Source organism: Myotis daubentonii, chromosome 11, assembly GCF_963259705.1.
Source record: "Myotis daubentonii chromosome 11, mMyoDau2.1, whole genome shotgun sequence".
Classification (NCBI taxonomy): Eukaryota; Metazoa; Chordata; class Mammalia; order Chiroptera; family Vespertilionidae; genus Myotis; species Myotis daubentonii.
The window spans coordinates 65,393,671-65,415,439 of NC_081850.1; the positions used below are offsets into that span (position 1 = coordinate 65,393,671).

Here is a 21,769-nt window from a genome sequence, read left to right on the forward strand (position 1 = left end):
AGTGTTCTAACTCATTTGCTCCTCAGCACAAGTCTGTGGAGTAGGTGCCCTCCTTATCCCCACGTTACAGAGGAGGCCCTGGTGGTACTTGAGCCCAGACAGTCTGATACCAGAACCTCGTTTTAAGCTGGCCCTTGTCTAAAGCTACGTCTCAAACAAGGCTGTTGTATTACACGATAGCACACTTGCAAAGCGCTTAGCAAAAGCCTGGCACTTGTAATTGCTCAATCAGGTTTCCGACAGTCACATTAATAGTTGGTGTTTCATGTTTGTTGTAAAACAATCACGCATATAACGCAACTTAATTCCGGGGGCGGCGGGAAGCGGGGGAAGAGGCTGCTGAAGCGGGTGGGACCTGGACCAGGGTCCGGTCAAGGGCGCGGGGCAGGCGCCCAGGAGCGGCGGGAGCGGGGCGGGAGGCAGCGCGGGGCCGCCCGTTGGGACGGGGCGGGGTCAGGGAGGCCCCGCCCAGCAGGCACCTGCGACAGGTGGAGCGCGGGGCGCCGGCCGGTCTCTCGGCCATGTCCGCGGAGAGCGCGGGACCGGTTCCAGGACCCGGGCCGGGACCGGAGCCGGGGCCCCTCTGCCCGGAGCACGGCCAGGCTCTCAAGTGGTTCTGCTGCTCCGAGCGAAGGCCGGTGTGCGCCGCCTGCACGGAGCTCGGCGGCCGCTGCCGGGGCCACCGCATCCGCCCGGCGGGGGAGCGCGCCGAAGAGCTGCGGGTGAGCGGGCGAGGGAGCCGGAAGGCGGGGGCTCGGAGGGAGGGCGCCGGGGCGGGGACCCGGGGGCCCGGGGCTGGGCTGACCCCGTCCCGGCCGGGAGCCCGGGCTCCGCAGAGGTACTGGCTGTAGAACGAGGCGGTTGAGGGTGTGGCCCCGGAGTCGGGCATACCTGAGTACGAGTGTCACCTCCGTGCGTCCTCCCGGCGACTCTCACAATCCTCGGAGACTCAGTGTCCCCATCTGTCGCTCGGGGGCACTAATCGCGCGCACTTATTAGAGTTGTTGTGCCACATAAATAAGATAATGGGGTCCCTGTTGCAGAGGCTGGGAATCGGACCTGGCCTGGGGCACGAAAGGGCTCAGCGGCTCCAACTCCCACCACCCAGGTGGAAGCTGATTTGGGAGAAAACCCAGCCCCTCCTCACTCCTCAACCTCGGGGCTCCCGACCCCTCCCCTCGTCCCCGCTCAGGCTTCCTGGGGAGGTGATTTCTTCCCTTGCAGGTTTGGCCTTGACTGGACGTCAAGCTGGTTCCACCAGCGTGAAGGGAAGGGGCGGGCAGGTATCTGGAGGTTCCTGCTGGAACCCTTCCCCTAGGTTTCTCCCCACCCTCCACCTCCCCTTGGCTCCCGGCTGGCCACCTTCCTGTCACCACCCCTCCCTGGGCTGCTGAGATTGGGGAGTCCAACTCACCCTGGGGCTCCTTCCCTCCTTCCAGCCTGGCGGTGTGGCCCCTGGGGATTTCCTTGCAATCTGATTAAAAGGCTTGATTCTTCCAACCGCTCCCTGGAGTTCTGCCCAGCTGTGAGGCTGAGGGCTCTGGTTGGAGACTTGCCTCCTCAGACTGGGCTGTAAGGAACACCTCGGACAGGGTGCTGAGGCCAGAAGGGATTCAGTTATTCAGTGACACCCGAAAGCTCCTGGCGGGTCCTACCTGTCACCACTATCCACGATAGTGATGACGAAAATAAACTCGGATAGTGTAGTTGAATACACTTCCATAAAGCCTAGACACTTTGCAAGTTTCAAAGCACTTACATATTCACCATCTGGTTCCATCCAGAGCAAGCCCCTTTGAGGTGGTGGTCCTACCAACATTTTACAGATGAGGAAACCCAGGCCCAGAACGGACAGTAAATCCTCCCAGGTTTCTACTGGTCAGGGCTGGCCTAGGGCAGTCATTGACCAGAGGAAACCACCTCTTTGCTTCAGTGGTTGGAGGGAGGAAGTGACGTTAATGGGAGTGAGAATTTAATGAAAACCTTTTTTAAAAGTTGCCATCAGGCCTGAATTTGAGTGGTGGAAAGGGCGAAGGCTGGGGCAGGGTGGCAGCCTGATGCTTGTTTTGGAATATATTTTGCCTGGGACTCCTTCCCTGAACCCTCCAGAGGCACTAGGTATATTCTTTTTTTTTTTTTTTTTTTTTTTTTGCCTGGAGAGAGGGGTTTCTTGCCATTTTCTCCCTCCAATTTTGGTTAGGTTTTTCTTCTATTCCTCCAGCCAGCAAAGAAATTTCACTCCAGGGCAAGATTATTCCTGAAGTGGGCAAAAATACCACCAGTCCAAACCACTTTTCACTTACTTTCTGGGTTCCTGTCCCTGTAGCTTTTCAGCGGCTAGTCTCTGTTCCCTTAGTCTGTGGTGTTTGGTGATCACAGCTTCCTCCTAGAAGAGGTCGCTGAGTTCCCTTCTGGAAGATGGAACTGAGGTAATCAATGCTCTTGGGGAAAGAGTGGAAGGGCTGCTGCTTGGAAGGGTTCCCACTGTTCTGTGGAGAAATGGAGAGGGAAAGCAGGGGTCTGGCTACATCTCTTGGGCAAGATCCTTCTCTGTGGGCCTCAGTTGCATCTCTAAAACTCTCCCCTGCTCTCATGGGTGATGCTCACAGCTTAGGACAGTGACGGCGAACCTTTTGAGCTCGGCGTGTCAGCATTTTGAAAAACCCTAACTTAACTCTGGTGCCATGTCATATATAGAAATTTTTTGATATTTGCAACCATAGTAAAACAAAGACTTATATTTTTGATGTTTATTTTATATATTTAAATGCCATTTAACAAAGAAAAATCAACCAAAAAAATGAGCTCGCGTGTCACCTCTGACACGCGTGTCATAGGTTCGCCATCACTGGCTTAGGAGCTGTAAACTGCTGAACTTCAGTCGTCAGGGAAATGGGTTTCATTCATTCAACAGATATTTATTCAGGGCCTCCTCTGTGTAGGAACTGTCTTCTAGGTAGTTGGGCATAGAAAATAAGTCAAAGTCATGGTGCTTATAGTGCCTATTACCTTGGGACTTGCCCAAGGAGATATGGCCAGTGGTGGGGGGAAAGATACAAAAAAGTTAAACAAACAGTATACAGTCAGAGAACGATAGTACAAAGGAGAAAGTAAGCAAAGTAAGGGAATGGAGATGTGGATCGTCAGGGAAGGCTTCTGAAAAAGTGACATGTCAGGGAGCGAGACATAGAGATATATGGGTGAAGACAGCTAGAGACAGAAGAAACAACAGGTGCAAAGGCACTGAGGTCAGGACACATTTGGTGTGTCTATGGAACAGAAAGAAGGCCAGTGTAGAGAGTGGTAGGCGGTAGCACAGAGGAGATTACACAGAGTCACGTAAGGTAGGGCCTTGTTGGCTGAGATAAGAAGCTTAATCTCATCTCACTGTGGGTGTATTGGAAAGTCATTGGAGAGTTCTGCGCAGGGACAGTGAGTGCCTGATCTGATTTCCTTACAGAAGGTGGCAGTGTCTAACTTGGGGGTTCAGGAATGGAAGCCCAGTTAGGAGGCTCTAACAGTGGTTCCTGTGAGAGATAATGGTGATCTGGGTAGAATGGCAGGAGTGGAGGTGACCGGAAGTGGCCAGAGGAAAGAGAGAGAGAGACAGACTTTGGAGATGGGGCTGGTAGGACTCATTGATGGATTAGATGTGAGGTTGCAGGTTTTTTATTTTTATTTTTTCTGGGCAATAAGGTTGATGACTGATGGTGCTGTTTAATAAGTGTGTGTGGGGGGATACTGCAGTTTGAGAAGCCATGTTCTTCTACTTGGGTGCATGTGTAAAGAGTCAGGTACCTGGGTGTGAAGAAAGATTGAGATTGTATGCAGGAAAGTGATTATAATAATGGGCAGATGAGATTTCAGGATAAAGAGAGAAGCAAGGCCATAATAAGAGGTGAAAAGAGGTAAGACAGCCCCAACTGAGCTGAAGAGATTGTTGGAGTGGAAATTCTAGGGTTAGTGATCTAGAAGGATGGGAAGGAGGATGGGATATTTGAGATGAAAAATTTGGAGGCGGTATAGCTTTCCATAATGGTGAGATCTGGGATATAACCAGGGGAGTGGGTGGCAGAGGAGGGGTAAAAATAAAAACAAATCAATGGAACGGAATGAATGGATCAAGATGCCATGGGTGTTGTTTGTGTTGCAGAACAAGATTGTGGACCAGTGTGAGAGACTGCAGTTACAGAGTGCTGGCATCACCAAGTACATGGCTGAGGTCCTACCAGGGAAGAACCAGAGAGCAGTGGTAGGTAATTCTTCCCTTTCCCCCTCTTCTAGGGTCAGACCCCAGCCTTAGGGGCTTGAACCAGTCAAGGTCCCTTCCTAACCTCACTAAGTCATTGTGCTGTAGCACAAAGCTGGATGCCCAGGAAGGATGGTTTCTTCTCTCTCTGAGCCTCGGTTTTACCATCTGGGCAGAGTTGCACACTAGTGCAAAGACTGTTTTCAGGGGAAGGGATCAGGGAGGGTAGCATTTTCCTAACATCTAATTATTTTGTGCGCAGCCCCAGAATTATCAGATAACCTAGGGGCTTGTATGTTGGATATTCTTTTTTTTTTTTTTTTTTTTTTTTTTTTTTTTTTTTTTAAGTAGTACAAGATCATCTTGCTGAGAACACCGTCTTATTTTCCTCCGCGGGGCCCTAGGCATCAACAGATGGGCGCGGCACCGCCCTCTCCCACAGAGCCCTGGAGACAGTGCCCGAGGAGGCTGCCCAGTCTGGGCTTCCGGTCTGTCCGCCTGTGAACTAGAGAGGGTCACACCTACCGCACAGAGCACGTAGCGGCAGTTCCCAGGACGTGCTCCAGAGAACCAGCCACGGGAGTCTGCTCCCCGGTTTGCAGAAAGGATTTAGCTTTTCACAACTTGACCTTTCACCCTCGGTGTCTGCCTATCAGGAATCTGGTTGCGGGCGCCGGTGCAGCGCGATGTCGAGGAGTGGCCTGCGAGCTCCATGGTGGCTCACCCGCGCCCACCAATTCTTTTAGAACTTCGGCTCCAAGTCCCCCAGCCAGCCCACCACTTTGCAACCCCGTTGGGCTCTCGGCCCGCGTCTCCTTCCGCTTCTGTTGGATATTCTTTATCATTGTCCTATGCAGTAGGTGGCAGTAACATCCCTATTTACCAGACGGTTAATGGACTGGACCAAGGTCCCACATCCTCCTGCCAGAGTCAGTTCTATGACCTGGATCTTCTGACTCTGCAGCCAGTGCTCCTTCTGCTGCACCGCACTGCTGGTCCTTGTGACTCGTTGCCACACCTACATCTCTCAAGTATGCTTTTCAAGGGCAGGGGCTATGAATTTCTTCCCCCCTCTTATTCCCCCATAGTAGTACATGAGAATGGGCCATTGGATTTAGTAACATGCACAGTATTGAAGATCCTGACAAGAGGAATTTTGTAGAGTGGTGGGGTGAAAGCCTGATTGGAGTGGGTTTCAGAGAGCAATCTGGGATAGTTAATACAGGTAACTCTTGAGCGTTGCTATAGAAGGGAGCTGACAAATTGGATGATCCTGGAGAGAGATAAGGGATCAATGCAGTTTTTTGTTTATTTTCTTCTTTTTAAGATGGGAGAAGTTACTTTATGTGTGTATGCTGATGGGAATTTCCCAGTAGAAAGGGGAAAATTAATGATGCAAGAGAAAGAGGAAATTTGGGTACAGCAAAGAGGGGTGGGGTCTAGCAAGCAAGTGGAAAGGTTGGATGTAGGTAAAAGCATGGGCAGTTCATTCACAGAAACAGAGAAGGCAGAGTGAGTACAGGTGCAGGTAGATGGTTAGGTGATGGGCAGACCTTGTTGAAGTTCTCTTCTGAATGCTTCTATTTTCCATTACTTACCACCTTCCCTGTAGGCTCTTAAAGATGCCATTTGTCAGTTTATGGATATGTTTTGTTCTCCATCATCTGTTTATATGGTAACACATTAATAGAGTTTCTAACGCTAAGCCATCCTTGAATTCCTGGGGAAAACCAACGTAACTTGATCATAATATATATATATATTTATTTTAACTTTTAATTTTGAGATCACTATAGATTCACGTACAATGTTAACATCGTTCCTAACTGTGGTAGAATATCATAATCTGGAAATTGACATTAATACAGCTCACCTTTTCAGATTTTACCAGTTTTACACCAATTCATTTCTGTGTGTGACTTTAATTCTATGCAGTAGTATCACATCTATAGATTTATGTGACTTCCACCACAATTGAGAAACAGAACAGTTCCATCATAAGGATCCCTTAGTATAGCTTTCTAAAAAGCATTTTTGCATCTATGCTCAGGAGTGAGACTAGCCCAGCCGTGGGCAAACTACGGCCCGCGGGCCGGATCTGCCCGTTTGAAATGAATAAAACTAAAAAGAAAAAGACCGTACCCTTTTATGTAATGATGTTTACTTTGAATTTATATTAGTTCACACAAACACTCAATCCATGCTTTTGTTCCGGCCTTCCGGTCCAGTTTAAGAACCCACTGTGGCCCTCGAGTCAAAAAGTTTGCCCACCCCTGGTCTAGCCTATGAGTTTCATTTCTTGTAAAACTTATCAGATTTTGTTATCGAGATTATATAATCCTTATTCAACGGGTTGGGAAACAGAACTCTCTATTTTCACTGGAGGAGCTTATATAAGATTGGAATTATCTGTGCCTTGAAGGTTTGGTGACACCCTCTGTAAAACTATCAGGGCCTGGTGGTATTTTGTTGGTAGATTTTTAACTACTGATTCATTTTCCATCATAACTAATGGCTTTTTCCTGTTCTGTTTTCTTTGGTTTTAGTAAATTCTTTCTGGGAAAATTATCCACTTTCTCTGTTGTTGAATTTATTTTTATTTTTATTTTTTTCTGTTGTTGAATTTAAATGCATAAAATTATTCTTAATATTGATCAAGTTGTCATAGGATTGGGGCTCAATCCTTAGTAGGGGGTGTGCAGGAGGCAGCCGATCAATGATTATCTCTCATCATTGATGTTTCTGTCTCTCTCTCCTTTTCCCTTCCTTTCTGAAATCAATACAAATATATAAAAAATAAAAATATTATATCCTTCTATCTTTATAATTTTTCTATCTGTTTATTTATTTAAAAATATATTTTTATTGATTTCAGAGAGGTTGGGATAGGGAGGGAGAGATAGAAACATCAATGGTGAGAAAAATGTCTCCCACTGGGGATTGAGCCTGAAACCAGGAATCAAACCAGGAGCATGTGCCCTGACCAGGAATCAAACCATGACCTCCTGGTTCATAGGTCGATGCTCAACCTCTGAGCCATACCAGCCAGGCTATAATTTTTTTCTTTTAATTTGTTTTTTTACATACTTTGTTTTTTTAACTTACTGAGTTGAACAGTCTATCATTTTAGTTTTTCTTATTTCTCAAGGTGAGCATTTAAACCTTTTAGGTGTTGATATAGGTACCTCCCACAAACTTGGTGTACTTGCATTCAGTTACAAGTATTTTTATTTTTATTTTAAACATATATTTTATTGATATTTTACAGAGAGGAGGGGAGAGGGATAGAGAGTTAGAAACATCAATGAGAGAGAAACATCAATCAGCTGCCTCCTGTACACACCCTACTGGGGATGTGCCTGAAGCCAAGGTACATGCCCTTGACTGGAATCAAACCTGGGACCCGTCAGTCCACAGGCTGATGCTCTATTCACTGAGCCAAACCTGTTAGGGCCAGTTACAAGTATTTTTAAATTTCCACTATAATTTGTTCTTTCGCTATGAGTTATTAGAAATAGGTTTTTAAATATCCAAGTGTATGCTTTTACTCTTTAAATTATCATCATTCTTTTTTTTTTTTTTTTTTTTTTTTTACTAATTTCTAACTTAACTGCATTGTAATCTGTATGATATCAATTGTTTGAAATTTGTTGGGACTTGCTTCATGCCCTAAAATATTATCAGTTTAGGTGAGCATTTCATATTCACTTGAAAAAATATATAGGGTTCTATATATGTCTACTAATTAAGTTTATTAATTGGGTCAAATCTTCTCTCTACTTACTAATTTTTTATCTGTCAGATTTATTGAATACTGGCAAAGGGCATTTATTTACATTTTCATATCATGCTGTGGACTTGTCTAGTTTTCTTTATGATTCTGTCAACTATTCCTTTTATATTAAATGTATATAATTTAGATTGGTTATATATTCTTGGTAAACCGTTCCTTTATCACTTTATAGTGACCTTGTATGCCCTTGTATGATGGTTTAGATGAGTATAAAATTCTAAAGCAAATCACAAGCCCAACCCTAGGCAACTGAGTCCTCAGCTCCTGATTACACTGGTTTCCAGTTTCCTTTCTACTTTTGGACTCCAGGTTATTTCCTTTAATTAGCTGCCAAAGCAGCTTCACTTTGGGTTATTTTTCCAGCATTTCTGTGTTCTAGGAGGGTTTTCGTTTACCCTGTCATATCTTCGGAAAGGGAAGCTTTTTTTCCAGGGCTATTCATTTCTGGGAATGACTCAAGAAGGGTGTTGAAATTGATTGCCACCTTCTACTCAGGAAGTATCTGATGTCTCTTGGGTCAGGGTCTGTTCTTGATCCTGATCACACAGTATAAACACAGCTGCAGAGACTCAGGACACTGTGGGCATCAGAGTGGGACAAAGAGAAGAGCAATAGCTGATGTTACTGAGCACTCACGTGCCAGCTTTGTTCTATTTGTTTTACATGTATTAACTCATTTAATCCTCACAATAGCCTTATGAGGTATCGTCTTCAGTTGAAAACTGAGGCATAGGGATGATAAGTAACGTGATTAAAGTTCCACATATAATAAGTGCAACAGCTAAGATTTAAACTGCGGAACTGCCTCCAAAACCCAATTTCCCAACCCCTATGTCACATTGCCTTATGAGAACACTGAGGGCTCTGAACTCCCAGATTCACTGGACTGTACACTGAGCCACTCCCTTTTCCCCACTGGGCAAATTATGGGCCTCAGTTTCTTCTGTTCAACAGGGATAATTGTCATCTGCACTGTACAAAGCAGGTCTTCAGGGGCAGGACACAGGAAGCTGTTGGCTATCTCTTGACCTTGGCATGAAGGGGACTGTTCTCGTCTCACTTCATGCAACAGGTACCTTTGGGTAGGACTGATTCCCAGATGGCACTGGTGCAGGGGGCTAGTGTTGGACTGAAAGTCAAGAGAACTGGGTTCTAGTCCCAGCTCTGTCACTGACCCAGCATGTGAGTGCTATCAAGAGATTTTTGACTAAGTTGGGAACAAATTTCCTAGCAGTCATTCAGTAAATATTTGAGTGCCTACTATGTGGCAGGCACCGTGCTAGTTGCTAGGAGACACACATTAACTTTATTGGCCGAGAACTGATTTCAGGCCTCCTGTGTGACAGGAAAGAATTCTACCATGGAAGCAGTTGGAATGGACAGTTAGGGAATAATAAGGTTTTTGTTCTCAGACATCGTCAAAAATATCAACTGGACCACTGTTGGTACAGATCCTGTTGATGGGGATGACTCTGTAGGCCCTTCTGTTCTGCAGTTCTGTGATCTCTGACCTTGGTCCCTTGGCCTTGGTATTCCCATCTGTGAAATAAGCAGGTGACTCTAGTTGATCTCTAGGCCCTGCCCACCTCTTCCATTCTTGGAACCTGGTTTTGTGAGATATAGCCTGGATGTCTGGATTTCACATTTCTTTACCCTAAACCATATAAACCATAGTTGGGAACTCTTAGGGCTGGGATGGCTTAAGTAAGCACTGGTACTGCCACTACAGTGTCCATGACAGACATTGCTGATCAATTTCGGTACCCCTTTGGGCTGTGCCCAAATCCTCCTAAGCTTTTTTTTTTTTTTTTTTAAATATTTTTTATTGATTTCAGAGGTGAAGGGAGAGGGAGAGAAAGATAGAAACATCAATGATGAGAGAGAATCAGCTGCCTCCTGCACGCCCTCTACTGGGGATCGAGCCCGCAACCTGGGCATGTGCCCTTGACTGGAATTGAAGCCAGAACCCTTCAGTCCGCAGGCTGACGCTCTAGCCACTGAGCCAAACCAGATAGGGCGAAACCCAGGATCTGACAGTTTTTTATCCCTCGCTAGAGCATGGCCAGCGCAGCGCGGGAACTGGTCATCCAGCGGCTGGGTCTGGTGAGGAGTCTGTGTGAGACTGAGGAGCAGCGGTTGCTGGAACAGGTGCATGGCGAAGAGGAGCGGGCCCACCAGAGCATCCTGACGCAGCGAGTACACTGGGCTGAGGCTTTGCAGAAGCTCGACACCATCCGCACCAGCCTGGTGGACATGCTCACCCATACGGATGACCTCCAGCTGATTGTAAGTCAGGCGAGGTTGAGGGCATGTCTCTCCAAAAAGTCTGAAAACTTCGAGAATGTTTATTGGTTGGAGGTGGGTGGATAATGATAATTTGAAGCAGGGATGAGTCAGGGGAATAAAATTATATAGATTTTTAGAAATATATTTTTATTGATTCCATAGAGGGAGAGAGAGATAGAAACATGAGATATATGTATTTTTTGCACCTGGTAACTATTCTTTGAATAGTGAGCAAAATTCATGGAGTGCCTACTATGTGCTAAGCATTGTGCTGTGGGTTGGAGATGCAGTATACAGCTGTCCGTGACTCACAGCCTTATGGACGAGACAAATACAGAAACCGATAATTAGGATATGGAGGATGTGTGCTGTGGTAGATGACATTCCTGGGAGCGAGGGACCCCACAAGCCAAACTCGAGGGAGTCAGGGAAGGCTTCCCGGATGAAGTGACTTAGAAGCTGATGCCTGAAAGATAAGAGTTGCAACTATGTTAAAGGACATGGGAGGTGGAGAGATAACTCCATATCTGGAGAATTGACAAGGAGTCCAATATGAAAATATACAGCTCATCTTTAATCCTACCATCTAGAAATCACTATGATTAATATTTTGGCACCTATCCTTTCAAAGTATTTTATATAGATATGCAGATATCTGCAGTTTTAAGGGACATTGTGACATCTGAATAAATATGCCAAGCAGAGAAATGAGACTGTAGAACAACTGAGCTGTCTGTACCACTGCAGTTCAAGTAGGACAGCTTCCATGACTGCCCTAGATTGTGCATTCATTTAGTCACACAGCTTCCACGGACAGAGCATGTTCTGTCCCAAACACTGGGGCAGTCACAATAGAAGATTCAGGAAAGGGTCCCAGCCATCTAGTTGCTGACAGTCTTGATGGGGGACAAAGTGTTGGGTAAATATGCACCTGTCCTGAAGTGTAAGTGCAGGAAACTCAGGACACCATGGGGCACAGGGGCAGAGGGATTCATTCTGAGTGGGGGGTGGGGAGGTATGCGAGGAACCCATGCAGCTTTGTGCTTTGTCTTAGAGAAGGAGTAGAAATTTTTATCCTAGGGTCTCCGTCTCCGCGGAGCCCTCCACGCCAGTTGAATCTATTCAGATCTTGACTGCCTGCTGGGTTTCTGGTGCCAAGCCTGATTCTGTTTTCTTTTCTCACAGCAGAAGGAGCAGGAGATTTTTGAGAGGTGAGTATGGTCCCTGATTTGCTTGGGCAGTCATGGAAACCGTGGCCTTCGGGCCTCTAAATAGTTCACTGCGTTCAGGCTCCGCTGCTCCTGGGGGAAAGCCCAGGGTGTGCAGCTGTGAGTGGCTTCTCTGGCGCCAGGCTTGATGGACGGGGCCTTCCTGCTCCTCGCTTGGAGAACTGCTTTAGACCCATGTGTAAGGGAGTGAGATAATCACTTATTAACCAGAGGCTTGCCACAGTCTAACATCATCCCATTAAAAACTGTACTGTCACCCTGTTGGAGGGTTTTACCAGCCCATCTCCAGATGCGAATGCTGAGGCTCAAAGAGGGGAAGGGACTTGCCCAAGCCCCAGACCTGGGACTGGGACCCACACCTGACACCTGTCTCAGGACTGTCTCCTCAAATTTGCATGTGAAGTGTGCAGTATGAAAAGAATTCCACCAGGCCCTACCTAGGTCCCAAAAGGCTGGGAACCAAGATTCTGAGGAGTGGCTAAAAGGATGTAAATTGCCAGGCAAGGAAATTAAATTCTTTTTTTTTTTTTTTTTTATTGCTTAAAGTATTACAAAGGGTATTACGTATGTATCCATTTTATCCCCCCGCCCTAGACAGTCCCCTAGCCTCCCCTATCACCCTGTGTCTTATGTCCATTGGTTATGCTTATATGCATGCATACAAGTCCTTTAGTTGATCTCTTACCCCCCTACCTCCTGCCCCCCAACCCTCCCCGGCCTTCCCGCTGCAGTTTGACAATCTGTTTGAGGCAGCTCTGCCTCTGTATCTATTATTGTTCAAAAGTTTAGAATGGTCTCTATTGTCCATGAATGAGTGAGATCATGTGGTATTTTTCCTTTATTGACTGGCTTATTTCACTTAGCATAATGCTCTCCAGTTCCATCCATGACGTTGCAAATGGTAAGAGTTCCTTCCTTTTTAGAGCAGCATAGTATTCCATCGTGTAGATGTACCACAGTTTTCTAATCCATTCATCTACTGATGGGCACTTAGGCTGTTTCCAGATCTTAGCTATGGTGAATTGTGCTGCTATGAACATAGGGGTGCATATATCCTTTCTGATTGGTGTTTCTGGTTTCTTGGGATATATTCCTAGAAGTGGGATCACAGGGTCAAATGGGAGTTCCATTTTCAGTTTTAGGAAATTAAATTCTTAATCAGTGCAAGATTTCAGAGCTGTACTTGAGGAGCACAGCCCATTATTCTTATCTATTTTTGTATTTAAGTTCAATAGCAATACATATGTATGAGAGAAGGAAAAAAAATCCACCAATATAAAACTATTCAAATTAAAAATGAGTCATCTCTTCCCAACCCCATTCTCTAGAGGTGATCAGTTTTAACAGTTAGTTGTATGTCTTTGGGACTTTCCTATATATAATCATAGGAGAATGTTTGCCTCCTTAAAAAATATTTTTTTAAACACAGATGGGATCATTTTTATAATTGCTGTTCTATAATTTATCAGGCTAATTTGGGATCTTTCCATGTGAATACATGTAGACTTACTTCACTTTTCGGAAAGTCTGTGAAGTATTCCGCAGTATGGATGCACCACATTCATCTTACTGTCTCCTTTTATTTTTTTAAAATGTACATTTTTATTAAGTATATTTTCAGAGAGAGAAAAGGAGAGGGAGAGATAGAAACATCAATGATGAGGAGAATCATTGATCAGCTGCCTTCTGCACGCCCCACACTGGGGATCGAGTCTGCAACCCAGGCATGTGCCCTGACTGGGAATCAAACTGTAACCTCCTGGTTCATAGGTTGACACTCAACCACTGAGCAACACCGGCCAGGTTTCTGTCTCCTTTTCATGTGTATTTGGCTTGTTCCTACTTTTTTCTTCCTGTAATCTTCCCACATTTCTGCTGGTCTTCTCTTTTTTCTCTATCTTTATCATCTTCCTCTAATACAGTCAGTCTGTCTGCAATATCAAGTTGATGTGATTATTGAAAAAAAGTTTGATCTTCAAATTTTTTGTTTTGAATATTTTTAACTCAGAAAAGTTAGAAAAAGTATTACAATGACCTTTGCCTAGAAATACTAATTGTGTTAACATTTTGCCATGTTTGCTCTTTCTCACTCTCTCTCTTTTCCTATCTATCAAGATGATTGCTCCTCTGTACTAGCATAGTATCTTTTAAAAAAAAATTATAGCCTGGCCAGTGTGTCTCAGTGGTTGAGCATCGACCTAAGAACCAGGAGGTTACAGTTTGATTCTCGGTCAAGGCACACATGACTGGGTTGTGGGCTCGATCTCCAGTAGGGGGCGTGCAGGAGGCAGCTGATCGATGATTCTCATCATTGATGTTTCTTTTTCTCCCTCTCCCTTTCTCTCTGAAATCAACAAAAATAGATTAAAAAAAAAAACACCTTTTTTTCTCAACTATTTGAGAGTAAGTTGTAGAAAATATATTTTATTCCTAAATACTTCAGCATTTATCTCCTAAGAACAAAGACATTCTCTTACATAACCACAGTATAATTATCAAGTTCAGAAATTTAATGTTGCTATAATACTATAATCTAATATACAGTTTATATCCAAATCTACAGCCAATTGTACCAAAAAAGTTCTTAACAGTGTTTAGTGGTTTCTTTTTGTTGTTTTTTCCTGGTCCATCTGTTCTCTTTTAATCTGGAATTGTTCCTTCATTTTTTAAAAAAAGAAAAACATTTTTAATGAGTCTAGGACAGTTGTTTTGTAGAACATTCTTCAATTTGAGTTCATCTGATGTTACCTCATGATTGGGTTCAGGTTATGCATTTTTGGCAAGAATATCTCATAAGTGATGTGTTCTCAGTCTGTCAAGTCAGAGGGCACGTGATGTCACTTTGTCCCTTATCAGGAATGTCAATTTTGATCACGTGGATAAAATGGTGTCTATCAGGTTTCTTCATTATAAAGTTATATCTTTACTTTTGTAATGAATAAGCAATGTGAGGAGGTGCATTTTGTATAAATAACCTCTTTACCTTCAAACTTCATCCCATAATTTTCGTCTCCATTGATGCTAAATTCCTGAATTATTCACTTATTTATTTGCTTGTTCATTCATTTATTTAGTATTAATATAGACTTGCGAATTCTTTTTTTATTCAGTGTATTATAATCTGATACTACTGCTACTATTACTAATTTTGATCTTCAAACTGTCCTAGATTTGGCCAGTTTTAGTCCCTTGGGGCGGGATCCTGGATCCTTTTGACAAGTCCCCATTATTCTTTTCTAAAAAATTAAACATATTTTTATTGATTTCAAAGAGGAAGAGAGAAATAGAAACATCAATAATGAGAGAGAATCACTGATCAGCTGCCTACTGCATGCCCCACACTGGGGACCAAGCCCACAACCCGGGCATGTGCCCTGACCGGGAATCGGATCATGACCCCCTGGTTCATAGGTGGACACGACTACTGAGTCACGCCGGCTGGGCCCCGTCATTCTTTAAGAACTTTCTTGTGTTCCAGCACAACGTAATGGCCCGGGCTCACCTTGTTCTTTTCCTGCCTCAGCCCTGGAACCAGCTATTTCTCCAGGGACTCTTGGTTCCTTGTAGTGGGGAGTGGTATTTAAAAACTGAGATCTGGGCAGGAGATGTGCCTTGCTCCCGATGCATCATTGCTTCCAGGCCTTCTCAGTAGACAACAGACAGAGCTGGGAAGTATGAGTGTTTTTTTTATTCATGAGTTTGTATTACAACTTCTAATTCCAAGGGAACACTACAGCATTTTTCCTTTGATTTCTCCCATTCTACGTTTATATCTTTCTTTTTTCACAGTGAGAACCTTGGCACCCAACAACAGCAATATAGTCATTCATTTGTTTGGTCCTATAATACATACAGGGTTGTTTGAGAATTGCTTAAACAAAATACTACTGACAGCCCTAGCCGGTTTGGGTCAGTGGTTAGAGCGTCGGCCTGCGGACTGAGGGGTCCCAGGTTTGATTCTGGTCAAGGGCATATGCCCGGTTACGGGCTTGATCCCCGGTAGGGGGTGTGCAGGAGGCAGCCGATCAATGAGTCTCTCTCATCATTGATGATTCTCTCTCTCTCTCCCTCCCTTCCTCTCTGAAATCAATACAAATATATTTAGGGAAAAAAATACTACTGACAAACCCATTCGTAGAAGTCAAAATTTATTTGCGGTTCCTTGTGCCTTTAGAAAGTACTGTGTTCAGAAGTTGTCAAGCACCTTCTAGCTGGGAACTCACTTGTCTGAGAAATGCCTTTTTTGGATCTAATTTTGTTTCCACATCCCCGTCTGGGTTCCGCTGCAGCCTGTCACATGGCAGCAGGTCCTGTGCAGAGACCGGGCCTTCAGATCCCAGCCAGGGCCCTGCTGTGTCCGGACCCCAATTCACTCCCAGGAACTTTCCCTTCTGTACCAGAAGGCACATGGACCAGCTGATTTTCTAGATTCTGGTGACTATGATTGGCCTCAGATTTGCCCTGGGATGATGGCTTAGCCATGCAGACACTGGTCCTCTTTCCTCCCCACCTGATGGCTGGGGTCCCTCAAGACCCAGCCTCACTGCTGTGAGAAGAGGCATCAGACCCTCTGTTGTCCTGACCACAAAGACTCTTTTTACTAGAGCCAGCGCTCAGCTTTTCTAGGGCTCTGCTTACCTCGTTCTTCCCAAGCCAGGATAGTCAGTGACAGTCTTGCCAAGAGCAGGCATCCATGAGACATGCCCCCTCCCCCCTTCATTAATGAGCAGAGCTGGGAGATTTGGGGCAGAGAGTGTATACTCTCAGAACTGCTGCCTGATCTCAGAGCCACCAGGATTAGAGGCAGTGGGAAGTTCTTTCTCAGAACCCAGTTCAAAAGGCTACAAATCCCCACTTTGCTCTATTCCCTTTGAGACTTCACTTCTGGTCAAGGAAAGAATTATGTTGAACGGTGCCTGGAGGTAGGACTTGAATCAGATCCCCGTTTTAGCTGAGTGTCTTCTCTGTTCTCTCCTGTCAAGTGAGTAACAAGTACCTCCCAGGTTATACCAAAGATGACGTGAGATTCTGTATAGAAAGGAGCAGGCCCAGAGCCTGGCTGCTTAATAAGTGGCGGTTCTCCTTGTTCCCAAATTCCCTCTCCAACCAAACTCAGTCCCCGGCCCTGAGCTGAGGAGAGGTAGTTATTGGGAGCAAAGTGCTGTGAATAATTTGTGATTGGGGAAATAACCGATAGTCCCTTCCTGTGTGACCCCACAGGGGTGTTGGCATTTTAAGAGCAGAGGAGTTGGCTGTACCAGCTAATCAAACCGAGGACAGCATTACTGCTGCAATTGGTTTTGGAGGGAGGTGAAATTTTCTCTGGGCAGGAAGGTGGCGTGGGAAGACTGCTGCACAGAGGTCCAAGGTGCCCAAGTCCTAACCCCGGCTCTGCCCCGTACCAGATCCTTGGACGAGTGAGTAGCTTCGTCCACAGAGCAGAATGACTCCAAGTTATGATACTGGCGCCAAGTAGTTACCGCCTTGTCAATCATCTGCCATGCATAATTAAGGCTTGGGGGAGTGGAGGGTGCACAGGGGGAACTTCCACCTTCCCTTTGGCTCCAGCACCCTTTAGGCAGCTCCTGTCTGAGGCTGGCGGCCAATCTTGGTGTCACCCTTGTGGGAAGAGGATTTTGTGTCACCTTCCTTCCCCCCCCCCACCCCCATCACCCTGTATTGATCCAGATACATTTCCAGAACCTTTCTGAATCTGTTTTGTTTTCTTTCTTACAAGGGCTGAGGAAGCAGAGGGCATTTTGGATCCCCAGGAGTCGAAAAAGTTAAACTTTAATGAGACGTGTGCTTGGAGCCCACTTCTGACCCAGCTCTGGGCAACAGCAGCTCTCGGCTCCCTCTCAGGTTAGAAGCTCGAGCCCAGCACCTGTTGGAGCAACTGGGCATCTGTCTGTCTGTCTGTCTGTGGTTTGCTGTGGCCAACACTGGGGCCTGGTGCATTCGGGATGGTAGCTTAAACAACCAGTGATACTGGATGCAGGTTTGTCAATGGAGCCAAGGAAAGGCCTGGGGCACCTGGGCCAGGTCCTGCCCGTTAGCAGACCGACCTGCTCTGTAGTTGGGTCTAGGATAAATCTTGTTCTGGTAAACCACGTCCTCCTTATGCCCTGCCCTACTGAGACAGCTCAGTATTACTTCTTGGAAACCTGGTTTCGCTTTGAGAAGAGAGATAATTGATGGCCAACTGGGAGCGAGAATTGAGCTTCCTGGATTCATCTCACTTAACAAACATTGATTCAGGCTGACTGTGGACCTGGCCTTGTGCTGCATGCTGGGGCCACAGAGGTGAATGTGACACGGTCTCCTGCCTCCACATTTTCCCACTTAGTGCGGGGGTTCTCAGAGCAGGCTGGAAGTTTCCATTCTCCCAGTTGTGGTAGTTGCACAATTCACAGGTTAATTAGTGAATTGACATTTTTCTCAATTTTAACCCTCCCCACCTCCCAATTTCCCATTCCCCATTCTCCTTAAAATGCTAGTACACACTAGGAGTCTCTAGATCAGGGATCCTCAAACTATGGCCCGCGGGCCACATGCGGCCCGCCGAAAACATTTGTTTTTTTACTTCCAAATAAGATATGTGCAGTGTGCATAGGAATTTGTTCATAGTTTTTTTTTAAAAACTATAGTCCGGCCCTCCAACGGTCTGAGGGACAGTGAACTGGCCCCCTGTTTATAAAGTTTGAGGACCCCTGCTCTAGAGCAGTGGTTCTCAACCTTGGCTGCACATTAGAATCACCTGGGAATCTTTTTAAAATCCTGATTTCTGGGCCCCATCCTCCGGAAATTCTGTTTCTTTGTGATGGGGTGGGGCCACAACATTAGTAACAAAAAAACAATTTCCAGAGGACGAGGCCCAGAAATCAGGATTTTAAAAAGATTCCCAGGTGATTCTAATGTGCAGCCAAGGTTGAGAACCACTGCTCTAGAGTCTGGTGTCAAATATTACCCGATTTGCTGGCAGTCCCACGTAGTTGGTTGTTGGAAACTGCATACCTGATGCTTCCCAGCTTCCGGGGCACGGTGTCCCTAGGACAAGTCTGATCTGGAGGCTGCAGATTTGCCCAGCTGGAATGCAGTATGACCGGTGCTAGACGCTGGATGTAGGAACAACATGCGGGGTCTTAATTTTGTCCCTGCCACCAACTTCGTGTGTGACCTTGGGCAATTTGCTTCTCTGGGCCTTATTTCTATCAATAGTAATTAATTGATAGAAAATATTACTATTTACAAATAGTAATAATGACTGTTATGACCACAATTTATTGAACACATATTATTGCTGGGTACTTTCCATGTATCATTTCGTTTGATCCTTACATCTATCCTGTGATAAGTCCTATTTTGATCCCCATTTTACAGATGAGGAAACTGAGGCTCAGAGAGAGTAAATGGCTGCCAGTGAGTGATAAGGAAGCCCTTCACTACCTGGCAGGACCAGGGTAGGGCTGAGTGTGGACCTTGGGCAACTCTGAGGTTCTTTCTGGCAGGCACAGAGGATGTGCGCATCGATGAGAGGACTGTCAGCCCCTTCCTGCAATTGTCAGATGATGGAAGGACTCTGACCTTCAACGCCAAGAAGTCCAAGGCCTGTGCAGATGGCCCAGAGCGCTTTGACCACTGGCCCAACGCCCTGGCCGCCACCTCTTTCCAGTCTGGGCTGCATGCGTGGATGGTAAATGTGCAGAACAGTTGTGCCTACAAGGTGGGCGTGGCCTTAGGCCAGCTGCCCCGTAAGGGTTCTGGCAGTGACTCTCGTCTGGGCCACAATGCCTACTCCTGGGTCTTCTCCCGCTATGACCAAGAGTTCTGTTTCTCACACGGCGGGCAGCATGTGCCCCTGGGGCTGCTGCGCTGCCCAGCACAGCTGGGTGTGCTCTTGGACTTGCAGGCCCAGGAGCTGCTATTCTACGATCCAGCCTCGGGCACGGTGCTCCACACCCACCATGCGTCCTTCCCTGGGCCCCTCTTCCCAGTCTTTGCTGTGGCTGACCAGACCATTTCCATTGTCCACTGACCTTCGGCACTGGGGAGGCTAGATCTGCCTGCCCACCATCCTTTTAGGCCACATTTCTACCCAGTATCCTTTTCCCAAATGTTGCCCATGCCCACCGGGCAGCTTTAGGAGGGGTGGGATCCATTTCAGATCCGGTATAACCATTAAATGCTGTGTCTGTGGGGAACCTGCCACTCCCTGGGCCTTAGTCTCTCAAATTCACCCTCTAAGGGTGTCTTGTTCACCATTTTATCTCTGGCATCCAGCATGGTGCCTGGTAAGCGAATATTTGGTAAGCGAATGGGTGGATGGATAGATGGATGGAGAGATGGGTGGATGGACGGGTGGGTGGATGGATGGATGGATGGATGGACGGGTGGATGGGTCCATGTGGTAGACTCTTCTGGGGAAGCACTGCCTTTCAGCCCCCTGCCCCCAGCTCTGAGCGTGTAGAAGTGGTTTTCTGGCAGAAAAGCCTGTGGCTGAAGTCCTTTCATCTCAATTGAGTGCTTTCAGTCCTTCCCATGACATGACACACAGGGAAAGAATTTTTCTAGCACACAAGGACAACCTGGAAGGGGCCTAGACCTCCTGCCAGCTGCTCCTGGTCAGAGGACTCTGGCTGGGGGGCTGTGGCCTAAACCAGGGCCTACCTGGCCACTCGGAAGACTGAGAAAATCCTGTCTCCAGGTAACCTGACTGCAACACACCCGTCAGCAGCTCTGCCCTGGACCTGGCGGCTGACCTCCAGCCTGTGCCCACTGCGGTAACCGGGATTAATTTCCCCCCAGCTGCAGCTGATGAGTGCCCCGCCTGGTGGCCCCTTCTGACACAATGTGGGGACCTGGGGGGAGAACCTGGAGTCAGAAAGAGCTGAGGGGGTAAGAGGGCCAGCCTTAGAGAACGTGTACATTATTAAAGGTTTTAAAAGATTGACAATTTTCTTCCATGTTCTTTGTTGGTAATTGGGCAACACCCGCCCCGCCCCGCCTCCCCTCCCTCAAGGGCCAGCTCAAATCTTAGAGGTGTGTTTACTGGAAATTTGATGTCTTCCTCATTTCATGTTCTCAGATATAAGGGGGTGACTGAGGTCAGCATACACACCCTAAAAGGGCCTGGAGTCGGTTCTGTGCCCTGCACTGCTGGGACCAAGGGCAGGTCTTTTTTGATCTTTAAGGAGGTCACATTAGAGCAGTATTCCTCACATTTTTATTCTTTGGGGAACATAGTTCAAAGGCAATCTTACCTACAACTTCAGGCTCCTGGGCTCAAAGATGAGGCCAGAGCCCTCCCCACTGTTTGCTCAATAATTTACTTGAAACACTGGGTGGATCAAATCCAGTCAGTCCACAGACCTACTGGCAACTTTTATGACTGCAATGACTTCTGAGGCCCCTATGGCTCTGAGACTACAGCTCATGACCCTGTCCTCACCGCCTGACACTCGGGAAGGTGTCTGAGAAGAGCTTTCCTGCCTCCAAACCTGGGTCAATACCAGATTCTTCTAGATGGCACCCGAAGGCCCTTACACCACACTCCCCAAATCACCAATCTAACTCCCCGTAGCAGCCCTCAGACCACAGTTCATGGGCCTGCTGCTAGGGATTCCCTATTCTGCCCACCTAAATGCCAGTCCCACTTCAGGGTCCACTCCAGAGCCCTCCCTGGCTGTTGGCACTAGAACATAATGTGCATGTGCCCATCTACATGCTCTTCACCTGTGGTATCCCCTGTGCTTGGCACTGGCTGAGGCACAGAGGTGTCCAGTAACTACCAAGTAGAGAGGTGTGTGAAGAGGGAGAGGCAGGAAGAGACATGGAATTTTTAAAACACAACTTCTTCAATTCCCAGTAATTCTCCCCACATTTACACTCCTGCCACCTTGTGCTCTGGTCCCTGTCCCCTGTGCTTTCCTGCCCGTTGTTAACCCCCTATGACTGGGGTGTCCTTTAAGAATGACACCCTTTAGGTCACCATCCCTATTCTTCCAGGACCTCAGCTGCACTATGTCTCATGGGACATGGATCCCTTTCTACTTGCAAACTAGTGGTCAAGCCAATGAATGGGCTTTGGAGTCAGACAGGCCTAGACTGGAACCCTGGCTCCCTCATGTACTAGCTGTGACCTCAGGCAGGCTAAACCTCTGAATCCCTTGTCAAGTGGAAGACATACTGCTTAAGCCCACTAGGTAGCTTTGA

The 21,769-nt window shown here is 46.5% G+C and overlaps 1 protein-coding gene across 2 annotated transcripts; it reads left to right on the forward strand.

Moving 5' to 3' along the window:
• Positions 1 to 460: 460 nt before the first annotated feature.
• BSPRY (B-box and SPRY domain containing) lies at positions 461 to 20,510 on the forward strand. Of its 2 annotated transcripts, none has more exons than XM_059657685.1 (6): positions 461 to 722; positions 4,154 to 4,252; positions 10,098 to 10,328; positions 11,517 to 11,539; positions 17,295 to 17,419; positions 19,066 to 20,510. In XM_059657685.1, exons 1-6 carry the CDS (start codon positions 522 to 524, stop codon positions 19,590 to 19,592), a joined length of 1,206 nt encoding a protein of 401 aa, XP_059513668.1. In that variant the 5' UTR covers positions 461 to 521; the 3' UTR covers positions 19,593 to 20,510. The 2 variants fall into 2 exon arrangements, with proteins under 2 accessions (XP_059513668.1, XP_059513667.1); XM_059657684.1 differs by having other exon boundaries at positions 462 to 722; positions 11,514 to 11,539.
• Positions 20,511 to 21,769: the final 1,259 nt, after the last annotated feature.